The 24,157-nt window shown below is 38.2% G+C and overlaps 1 protein-coding gene across 2 annotated transcripts in view; it reads right to left on the reverse strand.

Annotated features, from left to right (window-relative positions):
* Magi3 (membrane associated guanylate kinase, WW and PDZ domain containing 3) overlaps positions 1-24,157 on the reverse strand; it is a 207,148-nt gene that overhangs the window by 42,374 nt on the left and 140,617 nt on the right. For both annotated transcript variants that reach the window (NM_001159354.1, NM_133853.3), the window contains exons 7-8: positions 6,000-6,057; positions 881-975 (exon numbers count right to left, since the gene is read on the reverse strand). In NM_001159354.1, the coding sequence (NP_001152826.1) occupies positions 881-975; positions 6,000-6,057 (153 nt within the window). The remainder of the gene's footprint in view (positions 1-880; positions 976-5,999; positions 6,058-24,157) is intronic.

A 24,157-nucleotide genomic window follows, 5' to 3' on the forward strand; every position in this document is an offset into this window, starting at 1 on the left:
CCTGAGACGCCGTCAGTGCCTTGAGATCCAGAGGAGGGTATTATTCTTATTCTTAGATGAGAAAACAGAGTAATACAGATTTTAGGGAACTTAATCAAGGTTCCATAGTGAGATTCATGCCTGCTCCTTAGCCAGCACATTTAACCACTATTCTAAATGACATGTCTCACGACATATTATGACCATTATCTACCAGATTATGAATTCCTGGGGATAGGGACTGATTTAAATATTTTTGAAAATATAGTGACTAGTGAAGCATGGGACATATGAGAAGTGCTCAAAAATATCTATTAAACTGAACGTGTCTACTAAACTACATGTAAAGCTGAAGGAAAGCACCTATGCTTTGAAGAGAAACTAGAAGAACGAACTCTATTTCTCACAGACAAAAGGTCATACTGTATTCTACAACATAAGCAGAGATACTTGGCTATAAGAGACAAAAAGGAAGCAAGAAGACAAGGGAGCATAATGCCAATAAAATAGGGAAATGGTTTGGTAGATTTACTTAGCACTGATTACTATTGGTTGGTGGAGAATCTTGAAGATTAAATCTACATATTTGACTTAAGTAGTTAGTTCTGAAGCTATAATGCACTAGAGAGCTAATACTGAGCCTGCTTCAAACACAACGAAACAACTTAATCGTTAAAAATCAAACCCCAAATTCACAATTTCGTATTTTTTATTTAGTCATGACAAACATCTTAGTATTTTCACAATGCTCAGATTATTTGGTAAAAAAGATTACATCTTTTACAGAGGTAAAACATTCTTTGTTGAACTTCAAAGATTTAGTAATAAAAGGTTCAAATTCATTTTCATTAACTCACCATAAATATTTTACATTTTACTAAAATGAACAAATAAGTTCTACCTGTTTTTGCAGAATGAATTTCAGCCTGTCCTAACTGCTTTTTCCTCTTGGCTTCCTCCACTGGATTTTCAAACTGAGTTTTCTGGTTGAGGTGACTGTAAAATATAGAGAAATGTGCAGTTCAGGTTTAGATGAAAGAGTTCTATTTATTTTCCTAAGTAAAACCTGGTGCTACTCCATCATGAAGGCTAAGGAATATGTTTCTTTAGGAATGGAGCACAAAAGGGCTGAGAGAGAGCACAGGAAAACCAGAGGAGGACCAGAGGTCAAAGGTGCTGAAGCTGATGTTAGTACTTCTCCACAAACCCACCAATGGACAACAAAAGTACAGCAGAAGTTACCTTCCTGCGGCAATCACAAGTACTGGTCAGCTAACCTTTTTTAAGGCAATTAACAACAGAATAATCTGTAAGTTTCTTCAAAATGAATCAAGCTATCTTCTTTCTTTCTTTCTATCCTTTTTTTTTTTTTTTTTTTTTTTTTTTTTGGTTTTTCGAGACAGGGTTTCTCTGTGTAGCCCTGGCTGTCCTGGAACTCACTTTGTAGATCAGGTTGGCTTCGAACTCAGAAATCTGCCTGCCTCTGCCTCCTGAGTGCTGGGATTAAAGGCGTGCCCCACCACACCTGCCTACTATCAAGCTCTTCTTGAGAATATCAGAATATAAAGTACATGACTTCATTACCTCTCTACAGATTTGCCCACATAAATTTAGCACCACTGAAGAAAATGACTTTTTTTTTTCTCTCAGAACAACTCTGGTTTTACACTTTAATTTCTTCACAATTGCATAACAAATCAGTTAAATAAATGAAACATAAATTTAGTGGGCCTTTGTGACTGAGTACATTCACAACTGACTCTTCGAAAGCTTAGAACTCTGAAGGAAAGCAGAAAAATTAAGGGAGCCTTGGGGCAGGTGAATACCCAGTAGTCCTCAGTCATCTACAGGCTTCCAGTGTTATACAGGGACTGTAGCACTGATATTATGGCAAGCCACTTAAATGACAGTAACTTAAGAACTGTGCTGTGGCAAAAGAATGAAAACTAAAAATGATGTTTTAAACTATGATGAGGCATAATTCAGAGGCTAATGTGATCACATTCTACCATGTAACAGTGCAAAGATATTTTAGCCAAATGATGTTTTGCACTAAAATCTGCTTTAACATGAAATGAAATTACCAAACACCAACAATTAAATATCAAAGCATGAAAATTTCAGGATATGATTACCTTTATATAGATCAATTAGTATACAATCTATATCTATATAAACAGGGATGCAAATAATGTTTCCTTTGCTTCATGTGCTACTAATGGCAAAAATAAGGAAAGGAGGAACATAGTAAAACAAGCAACTGTCATAGCCAAGGATGTTACTGCTTTTTGTCTTATGAACATTATGTGTCTAGTGTGCGTCACATGCGTGCTGGTGCCCTTGGAGGTCAGAAGAGAGCACTGGAGCTCATGGAGCTTGGGTTATAGGCAGCTGCTAATATAGTTCATGCTCTCAACTCATGAACCATTGATCCAGCCCCACTCTAGTACATATTAACTTTCAACAGATGAAAATCTTAACATTCTTAAGAAAAAAAAAAACCCTAAAGATTAGTACTTAGAAGGAAATAGTCCTGAGCAGGGAAGAGCTCTGGCTGGCTTTTATATCATTAGCTAGAATGACTCATTTTGCCACACTGAGTTTAGAACAACAACAAAATAGTGATTTGTATTTCTATCCTTTGTGATATGTGCAAGAAGAGAGTAGAGACATGCAAGTGAAAGTTCTTAGATAAAAAAATGTAAGATTTAATGGAGAAATCCATTGCATCTACTATATTACACAATGTTAAAAAGCTAACCCTCCATATAGAAAAAGTCAGTGAAGTACTCTTTACTTTGTTATTTATAAGCACATATTAAGATGAATGGATTTATTTCTCTAACCATGGAGTAAGGACACCCTTTAAGTAAAGAACTTCCTACGTATGGGAGGAGAATATTCACTAAAAAGTCACTAAAATGTTTGGAAGGCAGCTAGATAAGCATGATTAAATACCTAATATATAACTTGCAATGTCATCTGCATTACAATTTTGTGTTTAATACCTAGATTTTAAAAATTTATCTCAACAAATTCATGAAGAATATTAAGATATGAAATCAGACATATATTTTGATTGTTGCGTAGGGGCATTACAATTCTTAATGCAATACAACTAGGACAATATGAAAATATTTCTTGTCTCCTGAGACAGCTCAGTTGGTAAAGGTGCTTGCCACTGATCCCAGGGACTAACATGGTGGAAGACGAAAATAGTCTACTGTGAGTTGTTGTTTAACCTTTTAAGCATGCTGTGGCTTTTTTTTTAAGTGAAAACTTTTTAAATGAAATATTTATATAGGAGGCCTGCCATTACATTTTAGAACAATTTTCTTTTTAAAGATACCCCCCTCCACCCTCCTAAAAAAAGAAGACCGAAAAACCGCCACTGCAGCTAGTGTTACTACTACAAGATTCCTGCCAAAAGCAATCATGGTGCCATCTGGTCTGACAATCTAAGAGAGCCAAAGAATAGCCATTCAAGTAACAGCTCTTTATCTCCACCAGTAAACTCACTGCAGATTACCACAGTTGAAATTCAAAACCCAGTTAATTTGGGATTGAAGCCACACTCTGTAGCACAGCGGACTCCACGCTAGTGTGCATCTTGAGTACAGTCTGTTCTTCTAAAGCTAATGAATTATCCTCCTGTAAATGAGCTCGTTCTGAGATCAGCCGTGCGCTGCCACTTGTATCTTACTTAGCTGGTTTCACACACCTCCATGACAACGCAGAGTGGGTCACTTCAGGGTGTGCCTTAAAGCTGCTTCAGTGCTGTATTCTTGCTTAATGGGAACCAGGTCATTCAGCTAGAGATTTTATAACAGGCAAATGACTTTCACCTCCTGACCATGTATTCAAATTCACTTGGAATGGGAAATAATGAGAGTCATTGTCTCAGAAATGTTCAGCAGTGTCCCTGGCAGATAATAGTTGATTGAAGCCCAGTTTAAACAGGCTAAACTGCAAGGGGAAGAAAAGCCCCACACAGCCCTTTCAGTCAGCCTCCAAATCTGTCTCTGACTTGAAAAATCAACAACAAAACCAGTTTCTTCCTTCAGCTACACATGCCTCAGGGAAAATAAAAATACCAGAAGAGCTGCTGAGTACTTTGCATATCATACTACAATTAGCAGTGTATTAAATAACACAATAGAAACAAAATTAGTAGATTTTCAAAGGAAGCAAAACATTGGAAGCAAAGTGGCACATTAAATACCCTCAGATAACTTTGAGTTCTTTAGGATACACACTGGCTTTTAAGAAGTTACTTCAAACAACCTACATATTACAGACCACAGTGGGAGTCAAAGATATTTACTTTAGGGATAATTACCAGGAAATGGTATTGGTTTACAATTAATGGTATTGACAATTAATCATAAAATTAGATTTCCAGGTAATAGTATGATTTTGCTTCTGCAAATAAGGTTGTTAATATTAGTTCTTATTCTTGTATCCTAATTACCAACTGAGATACACTTGGCTAATGAAGTCATTGAAAGTTTAACTGTGTGTATTCTCTGAAAAATGTACCCCCCGCTTTTTAACTCTCAAGCATTAGTTAAATAAGGTTGTTTTCTTTTCCCTAACAAAATCTCAATTGTTTGATTTCACTAATAAAGACTCAGGACCCAGATACTAGGGTGAAGGCCTGCTAGCTCAGGGAGGCAGAGAAAGCATCTAGCTGATCTTCTTTCTGAGCACAAGTCCCAGAATGAATCACTTTTCTCACATGGTCTCAGAAAACCCCCTTCAAATGGAATGTCCCTACCTTCCACTTGCTGTGCACCTCTCCGTCCATTCTCCTAAATCCCTTGTACTCTCTGGTTTTTTTTTTTTTTTCCTCAATAATACTATGTTCACTGGTTGCTTGCTCTGCCTTTTGCCTTTTGCCCTATGGTTGACTTTATTTAATCCTGTTTACAATATTCAAGCTGAAAGTTCTTGGAATAAAAGTGTGTACTAAGGCTGAGCCACACTACAACTAAAAATATTTTTCCCCCCAGGAAATAACACAATTTCGGAGTTCACAGTGTACAACATAAGGTAAATTCACTTTTATTTACAGAGCTTCCTTATGGTTGGGAGAAAAAAAAGAGAACCCTCATTCCTCCAAATTTCTAGGTAACACTGAAGTTTTTAATATAAAATTTCCTGCATCAACACTCAAGGTTAAAATTGTATCTGCAGCATCCATAAAGTAGGCAATTCCGGTGGTCTGAACAATGTAGCAATCAGATAAGGGGAAAGAAAGCTTAGAAGTAAAGATGACCACTGACAACTGAATGGTGTTCCTATCTGTTATATACAGTTCCTATCTGTTATATACAGTTCCTGTCTGTTATATACAGTTCCTGTCTGTTATATACAGTTCCTGTCTGTTTAAACAGCCACATTAGAAGCAATCTTCACTCCTTGAAAGAACACTACACTTTCTAGATCTCCTTAAAAGAGAGTATACCTTTAAGTATATACCTCTAAACTTTGAATTAGTGTATCACAATGACCTTAAGGTCTTTTAATTGCTTTTGGAAGTATACAAAGTAGTACCATGGGAGTTCATTCACCCAGGGTCCATGCCTTCCTCTATGAAGAATGCAGTAGCGAGGATAGCTACTCCAGCCATTAGTCTTCACCAGTTTTTCTGTTCCTTTACTGCTCTCTCCATCCTACTCTTCCTTGTTCCTCCTCCCTTCTCTTCTTCCCTTTGAGATGGGTCTTTCTACATTCTTAGGCTCATCTTGAAACCCTGACTCAAGTAATCTCCTTCACCCTCTGGAGTACTGGGAGGACAGGCATGTGCTATGGTCTGGCCTTTCTCTTATATTCTGTATTGAGAAACCCAACGACAGCTTCTCGAAAGCTAAAAGTCAGCACAAAAAGTGTTCCTTCCTCTAGTTAAAATAACCAGCAAATCAGGTTGCAGAAACATAAAGTGCCATATTTAGAATTCCCTAGATCTGTATGGTAAAGGAAAGCATTTGGGAGACTATTAACTCAAATAACCAACTTACTCAACGTAGTATGTTCCATACTGAGGGTCCTCTATTTTCTCCCAGCCATAGGGAAGCTCTGTAAATAAAGAAAAAAGTAATCAGTGAGTGAATGTACCTTATTAAACTAATATTTGAGAGAAAGTTGAGGGCTCATTTTTCAGAGAAGAAAACACAGTATGGGTAGCTTCTTCATCAGTCAAGTGTATCTCAGAATATAATTAGGATATAGAACAAAAGGTGACCTTAGCTGGGTATGGCTGTGCATGCCTTTAATTCCAGTACTCAAGAGCCAGAGGCAGGTGGATGTCTGTAAGTTTGAGGCCAGCCTGGTCTAAATAGTGAGTTCTAGGCCAGCTTAGGCTCCACTGTGGAAGTCGGTCTGAAAACCAAATCAATAAGACATACAAAGAGGTCCCTACGGGTCCACGCCAGCACCGGGGTTCCTTGCCTGCGGATTCTCCGGACACCCGCAAGGACCCCCGTAGGATCCCCCATGGGATCTTAAGACCTCTGGTGAGTGGAACACAGCATCTGCTCCAATCCAATCACGTGGGACCTGAGACTGCATTAATTAGGGAAGCAGAAAACCCGGCCTGATCAGGGTCACAAGTCCCTTCCAGTCCACACCAGCACCGGGGTTCCTTGCGCGCGGAGTTTCTGGACACCCCCAAGGTCCCCACAGGACTCTCCACGGGATCTTAAGACCTCTGGTGAGTGGAACACAACTTCTGCCAGGAGGCAGTTCAAACACCAGATATCTGGGCACCTTCCCTGCAAGAGGAGAGCTTGCCTGCAGAGAGTACTCTGACCACTGAAACTAAGGAGAGAGCTAGTCTCCCAGGTCTGCTGATATAGGCTAACATAATCACCTGAGGAACAAGCTCTAACCAGAGACAACTATAACAACTAGCTCCAGAGATTACCAAATGGCGAAAGGCAAAATTAAGAATCCTACTAACAGAAATCAAGACCACTCACCAACATCAGAATGCAACACTCCCACCCCACCTAGTCCTGGGCACCCCAACACACTTGAAAAGCTAGACCCGGATTTAAAAGCATATCTCATGATGATGGTAGAGGACATCAAGAAGGACTTTAATAACTCACTTAAAGAAATACAGGAGAACACAGCTAAACAGGTAGAAGACCTTAAAGAGGAAACACAAAAATCCCTTAAAGAATTGCAGGGAAACACGACCAAACAGGTGATGGAATTGAATAAAACCATCCAAGACCTAAAAAGGGAAGTAGACACAATAAAGAAAACCCAAAGTGAGGCAACGCTGGAGATACAAACCCTAGAAAAGAAATCTGGAAGCACAGATGCGAGCATCAGCAACAGAATAAAAGAGATGGAAGAGAGAATCTCAGGTGCAGAAGATTCCATAGAGAATATCGGCACAACAATCAAAGAAAATACAAAACACAAAAATATCCTAACTCAAAACATCCAGGAAATCCAGGACACAAAGAGAAGACCAAACCTATAATAGACCAAACGGATAATAGGAGTAGATGAGAATGAAGATTTTCAACTTAAAGGGTCAGCAAATATCTTCAAAAAATTATAGAAGAAAACTTCCCAAACCTAAAGAATGACATGCCCATGAACATACAAGAAGCCTATGTAGAAGAATGCGAATTGATCCATTCCTATCTCCTTGTACTAAGGTCAAATCTAGGTGGATCAAGGAACTCCACATAAAACCAGAGACACTGAAACTTATAGAGGAGAAAGTGGGGAAAAACCTCGAAGATATGGGCACAGGAGAAAAATTCCTGAATAGAACAGCAATGCTTGTGCTGTAAGATCGAGAATTGACAAATGGGACCTCATGAAACTGCAAAGCTTCTGCAAGGCAAAAGACACCGTCAATAAGACAAAAAGGCCAACAATAGATTGGGAAGGATCTCTACCTATCCTAAATCAGATAGGGGACTAATATCCAATATATATAAAGAATTCAAGAAGGTGGACTCCAATCGCAGGGCGTGGTGCCTCAAGCCTTTAATCCCAGCACTCGGGAGGCAGAGGCAGGCAGATTTCTGAGTTCGAGGCCAGCCTGGTCTACAAAGTGAGCTCCAGGACAGCCAGAGCTATACAGAGAAACCCTGTCTCGAAAAACCAAAAAAAAAAAAAAAAAAAAAAAAAAAAAAAAAAAGGTGGACTCCAGAAAATCAAATAACCCCATTAAAAAAAGGGGGTCAGAATTAAACAAAGAATTCCCACCTGAGGAATACCGAATGGCTGAGAAGCACCTGAAAAAATGTTCAGCATCCTTAATCATCAGAGAAATGCAAATCAAAACAACCCTGAGATTCCAACTCACACCAGTCAGAATGGCTAAAATAAAAAATTCAGGTGATAGCAGATGCTGGCAAGGATGTGGAGAAAGAGGAACACTCCTCCGTTGTTGGTGGGATTGTAAGCTTGTACAACCACTCTGGAAATCAGTCTGGCAGTTCCTGAGAAAATTGGACATAGTACTACCAGAGGATCCCGCTGTACCTCTCCTGGGCATATATCCAGAAGATGTTCCAACTGGTAATAAAGATACATGCTCCACCATGTTCATAGCAGCCTTATTTGTAATAGCCAGAAGCTGGAAAGAACCCAGATGCCCCTCAACAGAGGAATGGATACAAAAAAATGTGGTACATTTACACAATGGAATACTACTCAGGTATTAAAAGGAATGAATTTATGAAATTCCTAGGCAAATGGTTGGACCTGGAGGGCATCATCCTGAGTGAGGTAACCCAATCACAAAGGAACTCACACAATATGTACTCACTGATAAGTGGATATTAGCCAAGAAACTTAGTATACCTGAGATATAAGATACAATTTGCTAAACACATGAAACTGAAGAACAAAGACCAAAGTGTGGACACTTTGCCCCTTCTTAGAATTGGGAACAATCACCCATGTAAGGAGTTACAGAGACAAATTTTGGAGCTGAGATGAAAGGATGGACCATCTAGAGACTGCCATATCCAGGGATCCATCCCATAATCAGCCTCCAAACGATGACACCATTGCATACCCTAGCAAGAGTTTGCTGAAAGGATCTGATATAGCTGTCTCTTGTGAGACTAGGCCGGGGCCTAGCAAACACATAAGTGGATGCTCACAGTCAACTATTGGATGGATCACAGGGCCCCTAATGGAGGAGCTAGAGAAAGTATCCAAGGAGCTAAAGAGATCTGCAACCCTGTAGGTGTAACAACATTATGAACTAACCAGTACCCTGGAGTGCTTGACTCTAGCTGCATATGTATCAAAAGATGGCCTAGTTGGCCATCATTGGAAAGAGAGGCCCATTGGACATGCAAACTTTATATGCCCCAGTACAGGGGAACGCCAGGGCCAAAACGTGGGAATGGGTCAGTAGGGGAGTGGGGGGTAAGGGTATGGGGGACTTTTGGGATAGCATTGGAAATGTAATTGAGGAAAATACGTAATTAAAAAAATATTTTAAAAAAAGACATACAAAGAGCAAAAAGCCAACCAACAAAAACCTAACATTAAACTAAAAAGTGTTTATCTTAATAAAAGACATAACAATAATAGCTATTAGGGGCTGGAGAGATGGGCTGAGGTTTGAATATATTGCTTTTGTACATATGATACATCCTAGTTGGAAGTTGTAGTGTTGCCAATTATATATAGGAACTGAGTAAGAAACTTGTTTTTCATTTTTTTTTAGACAGGATCTCATTATGTAACCAGGTTACCCTTGAACTCCAGAGATCCACCTGCTTCTGCCTCCTGAGTGCTGGGATTATAGGCATGTGACACCAAGCCCAAATGAGTTGGAATTAAAAAACAAAAACCAAACAACAACAACAAAAAAACTACAGTTGTTGTACATTATGATATTCTGTCCCTTTGTTTACTTTAAAGAATTCTGTTACATTTACAGGTGCTTGCCTACATGTGTGCTTGTGAAGGCCAGAAGATGGTATCAGAATCCTAGGAAGTTGACTTCCTGATAGCTATGGGTGCTAGGAATTGAGTTTAGGTCCTCTGCAAGAAGCGCCAGTGCTTTTAAACCACTAAGCCATCTTTCTAGCCCCAGGTCTCTTTATTTTCAATTCTTCTTTTAGTGCATATGCGATAAACAAAACATACTGGACAGAAAACAGGCTTAGAATACATGAAAAGATTTTCTGCCACTGACTCAGTTATGAAATGTCAACTTCATAAACAAAAATTCCACTGATAAACTGACAAACTATAAAACTTTTTACTGTAATAAAAATGTATTCCTCACTCAGAATAAAGAGAACAGGTTATTAGCCTCTTGAAAAACTCTTCAATTACCTCATCTCTATTCTCTAACATATGTACACCTTTTGAGTTTTTAAAAATATATTGAGAATTTCATAATACACAGAATGCATTTTGATCATATTCCCCCTCTCAGCTTCCCTAACTCCTCCCAGATCTGTATTCACAACTTCAACTCTGTTTTTTTTTTTTTTTTTTTAAATTCCATACATAATCAGTCAGTGGTTTCCAAGTTTGTTGAGTTTTATGGTTCTCCTTTGAAGAATATGATTGAAGGCTGAGGTGGAGACAATGAAAGCAGACAGTGGTGGTTAATCTTGTCAGCCTGACAAGACCAGGGGCCAGCTAAGTAAGAAGCATGCCTCTGGGTAGGATAGACTAAGGGAAGGGGGAAGAGCTCCCTTAATCCTCTTCAGTGGGTGGTAGTTTCCCATGATACAAAGAGATCCAATGGCTCTTCACGAGTCTTCTAGACCTCCAGCACCACACAAGAACAGCTGAGACATTGCTGGACTACCTGGCTCCTATGAGTTACAGGCCATCTGAGCAAATCTTCTTTACATGTATATTGATTCTGTTTCTCTAACTAAAACCTCATCTAGAAAATTATTGAAGTAATTGAAATATGTGGAAACTTTAGAAAAAATATGAAGTGAGATATACTGCAGTTTACTTTGATCTGGTATAGCTATAAAGCAAAGAGCAATCAATTTAATAGTTATAAGGTTTCATCACCAAATAACCATTAAGTAGGTAGGATATTTTTGGATTATATTTGTAAGAATACATAATATCACCAAAGTATATTATCAAGGAAAGATTTTTCTCTTCATTAGAAATTGTCTTGAGCTAGCATAGAAACCAAGCGCTGATGAGTAGGGATCACTTGTACAACCATGGCTAGATGTCTTTGGAGAAGGCTGGAGAAATGAAGAAAAATCAAATACTTTATGAAGGATGCATTAATACTTAAAAAAGACAAAAGATCAACAGAAGTATATTGTGGCATAAACTTGTTGGAAGTTATCTATTTTAGCACTTGAACCAATTAGCAGCAAACATATTAAATGTAGCCTTCCTTAGAGAGCATATATGGCAATCTGTCTTCTGAGTTACTTTTCATAATTTTAAGTCATTAGCACTGGTAGCTGTAACAGTCTAATGAAGGTGGCAATAGATTAAAATGCCTAGCGATTTTATACATTTTCTAGTGGATCATTTCACCTATTTCCTTTCTTTTTTCTTTTTCCTTCCTTTCTGTTCTTCTTTCTGTCTCCTTTTTATTAAAAAATATTAAGAACACAATGTGGTTCTTGAGCAGACAGAAAGATAGGACAGAAATGACAAGCTGAAAATAGGGTTTAGAGGGCATCAGGAGGAATACTATCAAATCTAAGAATAGCTGTTAGAAAAGCCTTTTAAATGTAGAAATGTTTGAGTAGTCCTAAATGATAAATTAGAGAAAATGAAGTCATTCCAGACAGATCAAAGAATACTGAAGTATTAAGAATGCTCTGGCAGCTACATTGCTGAAGACACCAGCTACATAACTCATTGGGATGTAAAACTGGTGCCTAGAGCCTTCACCACTCAGTTACAGAATAGGAAGGTCTATGCATGCTACCAGAGGAGAAACATAAACACCAATCCAGCTACAAACCCAGGGTAAAACAAAATTGTTGCAGGATCACACTGTGAACCCCAAGATTTTGTTACTTATTGAAAAAACCTGTTTCTAGTTGTGGTGTGGCTCAGCCCTTAGCATACGCCTTTAATCCTTCTAGCTGGAATACTGACTCACCCTTAGTATGCACCTTTAATCCCAAACAATGAAGGTAAAGTTAATTTGTAGAAGGAAGCAGACATGTTTGAAAGTGATGTCTAATTGAGAGGCAGACAAATTGACAACGAATCAAAGAAAGATTAGACAGAACAGGATATGTCCAACTCTCACGAGAGGAGAGGGAGGCTACTTAAGAAAGCAGTGCTGACACAGGAAAAAGAAGGAGGTGGTTTTACTGGGAGAGTTTTACAGAGACAGGATTAAAGGGAACAAGCTAGGCACCAGTGAAGACAGAAGGAGCCAGATGAGAACAGAGAAGAAATAAACATGAACTTATCTTTTTTTAAAAATTAATCTTTTTTTACAGTCCAGTCATTATCCCCCTCCTGTTCTGCCCTTTGAAAGTTCCTCATCCTATTCCTCCTTTCCCCACCTGTCTTCAAGAGAATATCCCCCGACCCCAATCCATGCCAGGCTTCCTCACTCCCTGGGGCCTCAAGTCTCTGGGTTAGGTACATCTTCTCTCACTGAAGCCAGACCAGGCAGTTCTCTGCTATATGTGTCAGGGGCTTAAGTCTAGCTAGTGTATGCTGCCTGGTTAGTGGCTCAGTGTCTGAGAGATCTTGGGTGTCCAGGATAGTTGAGACTTCTGTCTTCCTATGGGGTCTCCCTCCTCCTCAGCTTCTTCCAGCCTTTCCCTAATGCAACCACAGAGGTCCCGGACTTCAGTTCAATCAATGGTTGGGTGTAAGTATCTTATTTTTTTAAGACAAGGTTTCTCACTGAACATGAAGCTCACCATTTTAAGTAGGCTGGCCAGCCAGTGAGTATCCAGGAATCCACTTATCTCTTACTTACAAGATTGGGAAACAGGGAAATGTAGCTATGCCTGACTTTTATATGGATGCTGGAAACTCAAACTCAGCAAAAATTCCTACCCACTGAGCCATCATAAGAGTGATTAAGTGGGACTGTGACATGATTAAATTTATATTTGTAAAAGATATGGACCATCAATAACAGAGGAAGAAACAGATAAAATAGTATGATACAAAAGTAGACAAATAAGAAAATCTTTAATAGAGTAGGCAATGAATTACAAAGGCTGGAACTAAGGCATTGGTAGTAGGAATGATGGGAATGGGCATGTAGCAGAGATAAGGAAGTGAAATCTGGTTACTATGGAGACTGAGGGAAGGAAAGAGTAGGACAGGAGGCCTACGTGGTCCTCAGTTTCTAGTTCTTCTGGCATAAAAATGATAGATGAGCAATTACTTGTTTTGATGCTGTGACAAAACACCTAACAACAATGACTTAGCAGAGGACGGGTTGACTTTGCCTCACAGTTTGAGGATATGGTCCATCTTGGCGGGAAGGCATGGCAGCAGAACATGAAGCAGCTGGTAGAGCTGCTTCCAATCCGAGGAACTCGCGTTCAGCTCACTCTCTCCCTTTTACTCAGCCTGGAGCTCAGTCTGGGACCTCACCCATCTGACTGTGCTGCTCATTCTGGGTGACCCCCTCCTTACTGACACACTCATGTCAAATCCACCCAGGCTCAAACACAAAGATTACCTACTATAGCATACTATCAAGTACTTACTAATAACTAATATGAGGACATGCTTGTAGAAATTAAAAATATAAAAAGATTTAGAGGAACTTAGGAGACCAAAGAAGCATTTAAAAATGTCTTAATACCATGTCTAGCACAAGTAGACATTAAATAAAAAGTTTCTAAAAGCTGCAATGCTATACTTGGTTCTTAACTGTAAAAAACAAAAACAAAAAAACCTAGGGGCACTCTAAGGAATAAGCTGAGAACAATCAGTTATGACTCAAACAACTGAGAGGATTATCATTTCTGAAAACACCTTGACAGACATACCCAAGAAGCCATATGAACCTAGATTCAACAGAAAATATAGGAAGATAAACATTTGGCAGGCACCATGTGAACAGCATGGCAATAGATAAGATTACTTAAACTGTGAATAGAGAAAGGTGAAAAATAGACAGAAGCTTAGGAACACTGACATGTTAGGAAGTGAAAGGCTAAAATATGGTCTTGGAAGGTGTTGAAGGGGACAGAAGCCATGACCAACACTAACAAAGTTGTGGAGAGCAGTGAGAAGAGCCACGAAGACTTTACTGAAATAGACAATCATATTGATAAATTTAAGAAAAGCAGTTCATACCCAGCATGGTGGCACATTTACCAAAGCACTTAGGAGGCAGAGGCAGGTGAAGCCAGTATGGTCCACACAGAGAGTTCCAGGTGAGTCAGGGCTATATAGTGAAAACTTGTCTCAAAGTATGAAAGTAGATTACTGAAAAGGTGGGACTAGGTAGGCGCTAAATGCAGACTATTACAATCACTAATTCTCTTCTTTATTTTTTTCCTGTGTTTTTTTTTAAGACAGGGTCTCTCTGTCTTAAAATATAGCCCTGGCTGTCCTCGAACTCACTCTGTCGACCAGACTGGCTTCAAACTCAGAAATCTGCTTGTCTATGCCTCCCAAGTGCCACCCATCACTCGGCATCAATTACTATATATTTAAAATAGAGGTAGATACCTTAACAAAAGATGTCCTTTAAAAAAATTTGTGAAAAAAGGCTGTAGGGTCATAGCCAAGAAGTATCTTTACTTGGGGACAGGAGAGACTTGAATAACCTAACTGTCCTCTTCTGTATGAGAAATGGATGCATCTTCCCAATTGACTCAAAGAAGTAAATCTATTCTTGGCTTATCAAGCAGCTGGATGGCTCTAATGCCCATGAATTTATCCTTTTCCTTTTTATTTTCAAAATGAGATTTTTCTTATTGAAATATATGAATTAAAACTACTTTCTCGCTGGGCAGTGGTGGCTCATGCCTTTAATCCCAGCACTTGGGGGGGGCAGAGGCAGGTGGATTTCTGAGTTCGAGGCCAGCCTGGTCTACAAAGTGAGTTCCAGGACAGCCAGGGCAACACAGAGAAACCCTGTCTTGAAAAACCAAAAAAAAAAAAAAAAAAACCAAAAAACAAAACCCAAAACCAAACCAAACCAAAAAACTACTTTCTCATAGTGTAGGTGTATTCATTTGCTAATTTTCTATTATCATTCTTTAAGCTCCACAATGAATTCAACACTCAATATTTATAAGATGTCTTTGGCAATTTAATCTTAATCTTTCTTTCATCAGATAAGAAACGGGGTGGGTTGAGAGTATAATGGAATTCTGATGTTGTAGTTTTAATATAATTATTTAAGCAAAAACACTAATTACTTTATTTGAATGGAAGACAAATGTGCTCATCAGTTAAATCATCAGATAGTGTGGAGACATAGATTTCAGAAGAGCAGTAAAGAAAGGACAAGTTTAGAACTGGTGGAGTTTTCCTAAATCTTAAATGATCAGTCAATGGCAAACAGCATCTTAAACTATAAAGTTTCAAATATTATTTTCTTTTCAACATGTATACTCCATGATAGAGAATACCAGTGGGAGTCAGATATCGTCTATTCTTTCTCATGGAGGGAGACAGAAAGTGCAGAGAAAGTGGTCAGGGTTGACAAGCATAAAACAAAAGAAGCTCAAGGTTCTAATCATGACCTCCCACCAGATTACAGGCAGGCAATATTAGAATCTACATCTAGTTGTAATCCTTCTACTAAAGGTGCTTAAGTATTCTTAAAGTAAATGTACAAGAACGGTTTGATGAAGTGTCCTTGTTGGTTTGTTTATGTGCATCTATGTGTGGATAAGCTCCACAATGCACATGTGGAGGTTAGGGAACAACTTTTAGGATCGGTTCTCATCTTTTTGGTTGGGGAATTGAAAGCAGACAGTCAGGCTTGGCAACAAGACATCTTTACCTGCTGAGCCATTTTGGTGAGCCAAATTGTCTACTTTTGAGACTAAATTAATAATTATGTTGTAATTAAAGAAATAGTCTGAATTTGTCAAATTCCATAGAGATGAATGAGAGAAACATTTCTAGTTTCTTTGAGCCCTTCAGCTCCTTTGCAAAGTAAAAGTATCCTTTTGACTAATGAGCTTTACAGAATGTAATCAAGTATGCTTGAGACTCTAGAACTCCTGTTTCAGATGCCACCTGCCTGGAGAAAAACGTTATAGTCTGTCCTCTACTATGCCTGCCTCAGGGGACAAGACCTCACACTGCTCAGTGCTACTGCCCACAGAGGTAAAACCGCTTACACGAATGCAGGCTCCACACTCATGGGTAAGCCCACAGTCGGCTTCATGTCTGTAGTTCGTATCTTAGCTTTATTGGGACTCTTAAGCTGGCGAATGCAGACAACTATTTATCTCCTTCCACAGAAGAGTAGAGAATTTTAAGAATACTGTTTATAAGAATCATCAAGTTAATCTGAAGACAGTATACTTCTTTCCCTTCCATGCCTCCTCTAGCCCTTTCTTTTCTTCCAAACATTTAGGTCTCTGGTAAAGGGATATGCAACTGACTAGGACAATACCCTTACTCTTGAGGACTGGTATCTAGTTACAGTTCAGCATAGCATAGCATGTAACTAGAGGGAAGTATATCACTAGAGAAGACAATTCTAATTCAGACAAAAAGAGCACAGAGGGGTCTCTGAAGAAAAAATACTTAACAATTGTGCTTAGAAAAAGAATGGATATGAGTAAGGAAACACAACTCTTACTCCTGGCCAAAAAAAAAAAAAAAAAAAGTATCAGTGCCATGACAACATGGTTTAATTGTCATTTAAAAAATCCTCGTACTTTATCAAATGGTCTGGGCTTTATTTAGTAGATAACTGGAAGCAAGAAAGAGGTAGTTATTTTTCAGAAAGGCTAGTTTAAAAATAAAAGGCAACATCTCAGAAGATTTTGGTTAAGTAGTCTACATAGTAAAAAAAAATGTAAATATGTGTCCTCCAAGACACATATTTATCCATACACACACACACACACACACACACACACAAATATATATATACACATACTATAGTTGTATACATGTATACACATAGTAATATTATCTAATAAAGCATATGTAAACCAAATGTTTAAAAAGGAGAGGACTACATAATTGTCAGTATTTTACCTTAATGCCTCTGAAAACACCTCATATGAGGTATCTGAGTACCAGCGCAACTTTATTTAATTATTAGCTTGGGCATTCATGTTTGTATTATCTTTAACCAGCAATACTTCTATTTACCTCTCTTAAAGTAACACTTACATATCAGGTAGAAACAGGCACAAGTAAACTTCAAAATGTCACAGTGTCTGTGCCCCTTCTTAGAATTGGGAACAAAACACCCATGGAAGGAGTTACAGAGACAAAGTTTGGAGCTGTGACAAAAGGATGGACCAACTAGAGACTGCCCTATCTAGGGATCCACCCCATAATCAGCTTCCAAACACTGACACCATTGCATACACTATTAAGATTTTGCTGAAAGGACCCAGATATAGCTGTCTCCTGAGAGACTATGCCGGGGCCTAGCAAACCCAGAAGTGGATGCTCACAGTCAGCTATTGGATGGATCACAGGGCCCCCAATGGAGAAGCTAGAAAAAGTACCCAAGGAGCTAAAGGGACCTGCAACCCTATAGATGGAACAACATAATGAACTAACCAGTACCCCGGAGCTCATGACTCTAGCTACATATGTATCAAAAGATGGCCTAGTCGGCCATCACTGGAAAGAGAGGCCCATTGGACACACAAACTTTATATGCCCCGGTACATGGGAACGCCAGGGCCAAAAAAAAAGGGAATGGGTGGGTAGGGGAGTGGGGGGGGAGGGTATGGGGGACTTTTGGGATAGCATTGGAAATGTAGTTGAGGAAAATACGTAATAAATAAAAAAGAAAAAGAAAAAAAATGTCACAGTGTCATGGAACAGTCAACATGTTCTAGCTTGATATATGGAACAAGTTAAGAGTGCCATCACAAAAATGGTACATAAAATAGCAAAGCTTATTTTATATTACTTTCAAAAATGTTATGAAAATAAATTCCAATGTTTCCTTCTAGTATACCATTAGACAGTATGAATACCAATATCTTGGAGACTGCTGGTGCTAAGGATATGTCAGGAAAGCGGAAGAGCAGAGAGGTAATTCTATACCGAAGCCCCATCCCTTTAATCCTAGAGTACAAAGTATGGCAGGATGACATCAGGTGTGAAGCCTGCCTAGGCTACACAGCAGCAAGTTATGTGTAAGACCCCAAGGGCACACATATATGTGTTCAAAGTAAAATTGTTTCAGGTTTTCTATATGCTGTGAATTTTTGACAACATTTAAAAAATAACATAGTAAAATGAAAACAAAACTCACCAACCTACAGAACTGAGAGTTATCTGGGTAACAAGAAGAGGCTAAGAAGCAAGAATTGCTAGAGCAGTGGTTCTCAACCTTCCTAACACTGTGAACTTTAATACAGTTCTTCATGCTGTGGTTAACCCCAGCCATAAAATTCTGTCATTGCTACTTCATAATTGTAATTTTGTTATGGCTATGAATTATAATGTAAATGTATGATATGCAGGATATGTGCTATGTGACCCCTGTGGTTGAGACTCTTTCTAGAGCCTTGACCTAATGCTCAGGAAAATGGTGTCTATGAGAGACTAAAGATGTCAAACTTACTTTTAATGTGCATTTGACAAGCCACTGAGACAATTAAAAACAGACTCAAAAGCAATAGGAAGCACAGAAATCTGGCTCAGAATGAAGGGCAACACTAGAGTTTTAGTGGGTGAGCCACTGGCAGTTGATAGAGTAAGAGGAACAAATATCTCCCACCAAAGAAATCAGAAAATGCAGAGAATTTAGTAGAAATTGAATTAGGGAGTAGGAAAGGCAACAAATTGACAAAAAAACAGACAAGGACTAAGTTCATACATCCAATCTGAAAGGTCATTTTCTACAGTATTATATATCTTAGTTTGCTTTACAATGGCTAACTTCACCATCACAAAGAGCTTACTATGACAGACAGCATTATTGACAAGGAAGATACAATAAAAAATATTGTTTTTCCTTAATGAAAACACAGGGGCTGAGCAAGGGTGCCTGCCCACAAGCCTGCCCACCTGAGTTTCATTCTTGGGAATCACATGATAGGACAGAACACAGAAGTATTTCAGTTAGTCCCACCTACTGCCTGACTTTTCCCTATCCCCTTTTGCTCTTGTATTGTTGTAGTTGTTTTGTTTTTTAAGACAAGTGTCATATAGCCCAGGCTCACTATGTAACTGAAGATACTCTTTATCTTTCTGCTCTCTACCTTCCAGGAGCTGGAATTACAGACATGCTCCACCATGCCAAGCTTTCTTCCCTTGTTTTATTTCTTTTTCATTTTTTAAATTACTTTTTAAATCTATGTGTATGCATGTTTGTTTGTGTAAGCTGGTGCCTACAGAACTCAGGGAAGGGTGTTGGATTCTCTGTACTGGAGTTACAGGCATTTGTGGACCCCCTCAACACTCACCCCACAGTCCATCCCCATTCTTAAGTATCAGCTCCTAATACCTAGAAATCCATTTCACCCAGAACCTCCAGTGGTCCCACCTATCAAGATCTCAGAATCCCAGAATCTTTCCAATCCTGGGTGTCTCAATGGCAGTGTAAAAACATAATCAATAACAGCCAGGACAATATGTCTTCACTAGAACCCAGAACACCTATTCCAAGTAGGCCCTCCAAGTATTGCAACACAGCTGAAGCACAAGATAAAGACCTTAAATAGCCCTTATAAGTGAATATGACAGAGGTGCTTAGAGGAAATGAATAAATCCCTTAAAGAAATCTATGAAAACACAAACAGTGAAAGGACAAAAGTAAAAGAGTTCAAGACCCGAAAGTAGTAATAGAATCAATACATAAAATACGAGGGGAATCTGGAATGAACAATTTAGGAACTATAACAGAAACCTCAGAGACAAGCTTCAGCAATAGAATACAAGAGATGAAAGAGAGAATCTAAGGCATTAAAGACACAATAGAAGAAATGGATACCTCAGTCAAAAAATGTTAAATACAGAATACTGGCACAAAACATCCAGGAAATCTAGAACACTATAAAAAAAAATCAAACCTAAGAATAACAGAAGTAGAGGAAGGAGAAAAAAACCAGGTCAAAGGCAAAGAAAATATTTTCAAAAAACCATAGAAGAAAATCTACCTAACCTAAAGAACACAATCAAGGTACAAGAACATACAGAAGTAAGGCCATGGTGATGCTGGCCTTTAATCCTAGCACTCAGGAGGCAGAGGAAGGCAGATCTCTGTGAGTTCAAGGCCAGCCTGGTCTACAGAGACAGTTCTAAGACAGCCAGGGGTGCACAGAGAAACCCTATCTGGGGGAACAGGGAGTGGGAAGCAGAGGGAAGCAGCAGCAAAAAAAAAATTACCCTCTGCACATAATAATAAAAATACTACATGTACACAACAACAATAACAAAAGAATATTAAAAGCTGCAAGGGAGAAAGACCTACTGACATATAAAGGCAGACCTATTATCATAACATCTGACTTCTCAATGGAGACTCAAAAAAAGCCAGAAGGTCATGTACAGATGCTCTACAGACGCTGAAGGAGCAAAGATGTCAGCCCAGATTACTATACCCAGTAAAACTTTCAATCACAATAGAAAATAAAGACATTCCATGATAAAAACCAAATTTAAGCAGTATTTATCTACAAACCTAGCCCTACAAAATGTGGTAGAGGGAAAATTCTTACTTAAATAGGTTAAATACGCCAAGGAAAATACAAGGAATAAATCATCCCAGACCATCAAATCAGAAGAGGGGAAAAATAAACACACACATCCCCTCCACCTCCTCCACCTCCTCCATCATCTCCAATACCTCCAATACCTCCACCACCTCTACCACCAGGAATCAACAAACATTGTTTATTAACGTCTCAACATCAGTGCTCTCAATGTCCCCCCGGAAAGACACAGAGTAATAGAACGGATTTGAAAACAGGATCCATCCTTGTATAACATCCAAGAAATTCACCTTAACATCAACAACAGACATCACTGAGAAAGTAACAAGGGAATACAAATTAGAAAGAAGACAAAGTACCTTTATTTGCATATAATGAAAGTATATATAGGTGACCCTAAAAATTCCATCAGGATTCCTACAGCTGATAAACACTTCCAGCAAGGTAGCTGTATACAAAACTAACTCACAAAAATCAATAGCATATATGTATATATATATATATATATATATATATATATGAATGACAAAGGGACTGAGGAAGAAATCAGGGAAACAACAGCTTTCACAATAGCCTCAAATAATATAAAATATCATGGGATAACTCTATACAAGTAAGTGAAAGACTTGTATGATAAAAACTTTAAGACACTGAAGAAAGAAACTGAAGAAGATAGCAGAATATGAAAAGATCTTCCATGTTCATAGATTGGTAGGATTAATATAGTAAAAATGGCCATCCTATCAAAAACAATCTACAAATTCAATGAAATTCCCATCAAAATTCTTCACATAACTTGAAAGGACAATCTTCAGCTTCATATGAACACACACACACACACACACACACACACACACACACACACACACACCAGCATTGCTAAAACAATTCCGAATAATAAAAGAAGTGCTGGAGGTACCATCCCCAATTTCAAGATATAAACAGAACTATAATAAAAACAACATGATATTGCCACAAAAATAGACATGTTATGCAATAGAAAAAACCCTGAAGACACAGACATAAATTCACACACTTATGTACACCTGATGTTTGATATAGATGCCAAAAATACATACTGGAAAAAAGGTTATCTTCAACAAATGGTGCTAGTCAAACTGGATGGCTGCATGTAGAACAACCCAAAGAAATCCAAATTTATTATCTGGCACAAAACTCAAAACTCCAAATGTGTCAAAGACCTCAACATAAAACGACACATTGAACCTGACAGAAGAGAATCAAGAATAGGCTTGAACTCATTGGCACAGGAAAAGACTTTCTAAACACACGCACTAAAATCAACAATCATGGGACCTCCTGAAACTGAGACACTTGTATACGGCAAAGGACACCATCATTTGTATAAAGTGGCCACTGATAGAATGGGAAAAGATTCTTACCAACTAAACGTCCTATAGAGGGTTAATATCCAAAATATTTAAAGAACTCAAAAAACTAGATTTCAAAAAACCCAACTAAATCAATTAAAAATGGGATACTGATCTACACAGAATTCTCAAAAGAAGAAACTCAAACAGCTGAAAAATACTTAAAGGCCTCTTTTAACTTACTTAGTAATTAGGGAAATGCAATTCAAAAGTACTTTGAGTGTTTATCTTACACCTATCAAAATATCTAAGATCATCGTGAGTAAGGTAACCCAGACCCAGAAAGACATGTATGATATGTATTCATTTATATGTGAATATTAGCTGTTAAATCAATGATAATCAAACCACAATTTATAGAACAACTGAGGCTAGTGGCATTGACAGACAACCCTAGGAAAGGTAAATTTAACAGTTTTTGTGGGATTGTGAAGATGGAGGTGTTGGAACAGAAGGATCAGATGGAGAGAAGGAGGGACGAGGGAAAAAAGAGAGTGAATATAGGAAGAGACAGCTAAATCTCAGGGCCATTTGAGGGATAGTATGAAAAACTAATACAATAGAAGCTTATTTAGGTTTTCATATTTACCTTATATTTATGTATATTTACCTTTATTCAGTTTTTATTGGATATTTTCTTTATTTACATTTCAAATGTTACCCTCTTTCCTGGTCCCACCCCCCAGAAACCCCCTATATTTACCTTTTTAAGAAACTGACAAAACTGTTTTCCAAAGTGGCTGTACCATTTTATAACCTGCACATTAATGTGGAAGAGCTACTATTTCTATCCATATTTACCCACATTAATTGTTTTATTTTTTATTTTTGTAGTCATTCCAGAGGGTTTTGAAAGCAAAATAAATGGTTTTTAGCATCTTGTCCATACACACATATATATTTGTGTGTGTGTGTGTGTGTATGTATAAATATACACACACACATATATGTATACATACATATACACACACATGTTTATTGAATTATGAATCACTTCTTTATAGGGGATGGGGCAGTGGCTCAGCTATTGAGAGCACTTACTGCTCTTGCAGAGGACCCCTGTTTGGTTCTCAACACCCACATGGTGGCTCACAATCTTCTATAACTCTAGTAGTGCCAGGGAGATCTGCTGCCCTCTTCTGGCCTATGTAGATAACATATGCAGGTGGTTCATAGATATACCAAACATTTATACATAAAAAGTTTTTAAAAATTCCTTAAATAGTTCTTTTTAGATTCTTACCATAATTCCTCTGTTAATTATATACTGCAAAACCTGGGACTTGGTCTATTAATTTTTTTCTCATCTCCCTTTCTCAGGGCTCCACAAGTGCTCTACCACTGACCTATAGCTCCTTTAAATATATTTCCCAAGTTTTAGATAGGGTCTCACTATGTTTCCCAGGCTGCTATTAAATTTGCAATCTTTGTGTTTCAGCTTCATGAACAGCTAGAATTACAGGCCTGTGATAACCACGATTGGCTTGACTTACTCATTTTCTTAGTGGTATCTTTTAATGAACATTTAAAAAATTTAAATTAAATACAGAACATTAAGTACAGAATTTTTCCTTCTCGTCCCACTTTTTACAGCTTGTATAGAGACTACCAGTCCCCACATCATCAGTAAATTCTCCTGTATTTATGACTTAGCTTTATGATTAGGATTTTGATTTATCTGAAATTAATTTTTGTCTAGGAAATGAGGTACAGATAAGGTTTGCTTTCCCAGGATGCTCTTTTTTATTTTACTTATATATTTTGTAGTAGTAGAAACAGAAACCAGGGCCTATGTTCATAATGTCAACTTTTTCCAGCACATGTGTTAAAGATGTTTTCTTTGCCTCAGTAAATTGATTCGTGGCAAGTTAATAAATCAAATGACAAGATATGCATCAAACTATTTCTGGACCCTGCTGGTACTACTTTGTTACTTTGATTTGTGTGTCCATCTGTAAGTCCTATATTGTCTTAATTTCTGTA

This window comes from Mus musculus, chromosome 3 (assembly GCF_000001635.26).
Source record: "Mus musculus strain C57BL/6J chromosome 3, GRCm38.p6 C57BL/6J".
Lineage (NCBI taxonomy): Eukaryota > Metazoa > Chordata > Mammalia > Rodentia > Muridae > Mus > Mus musculus.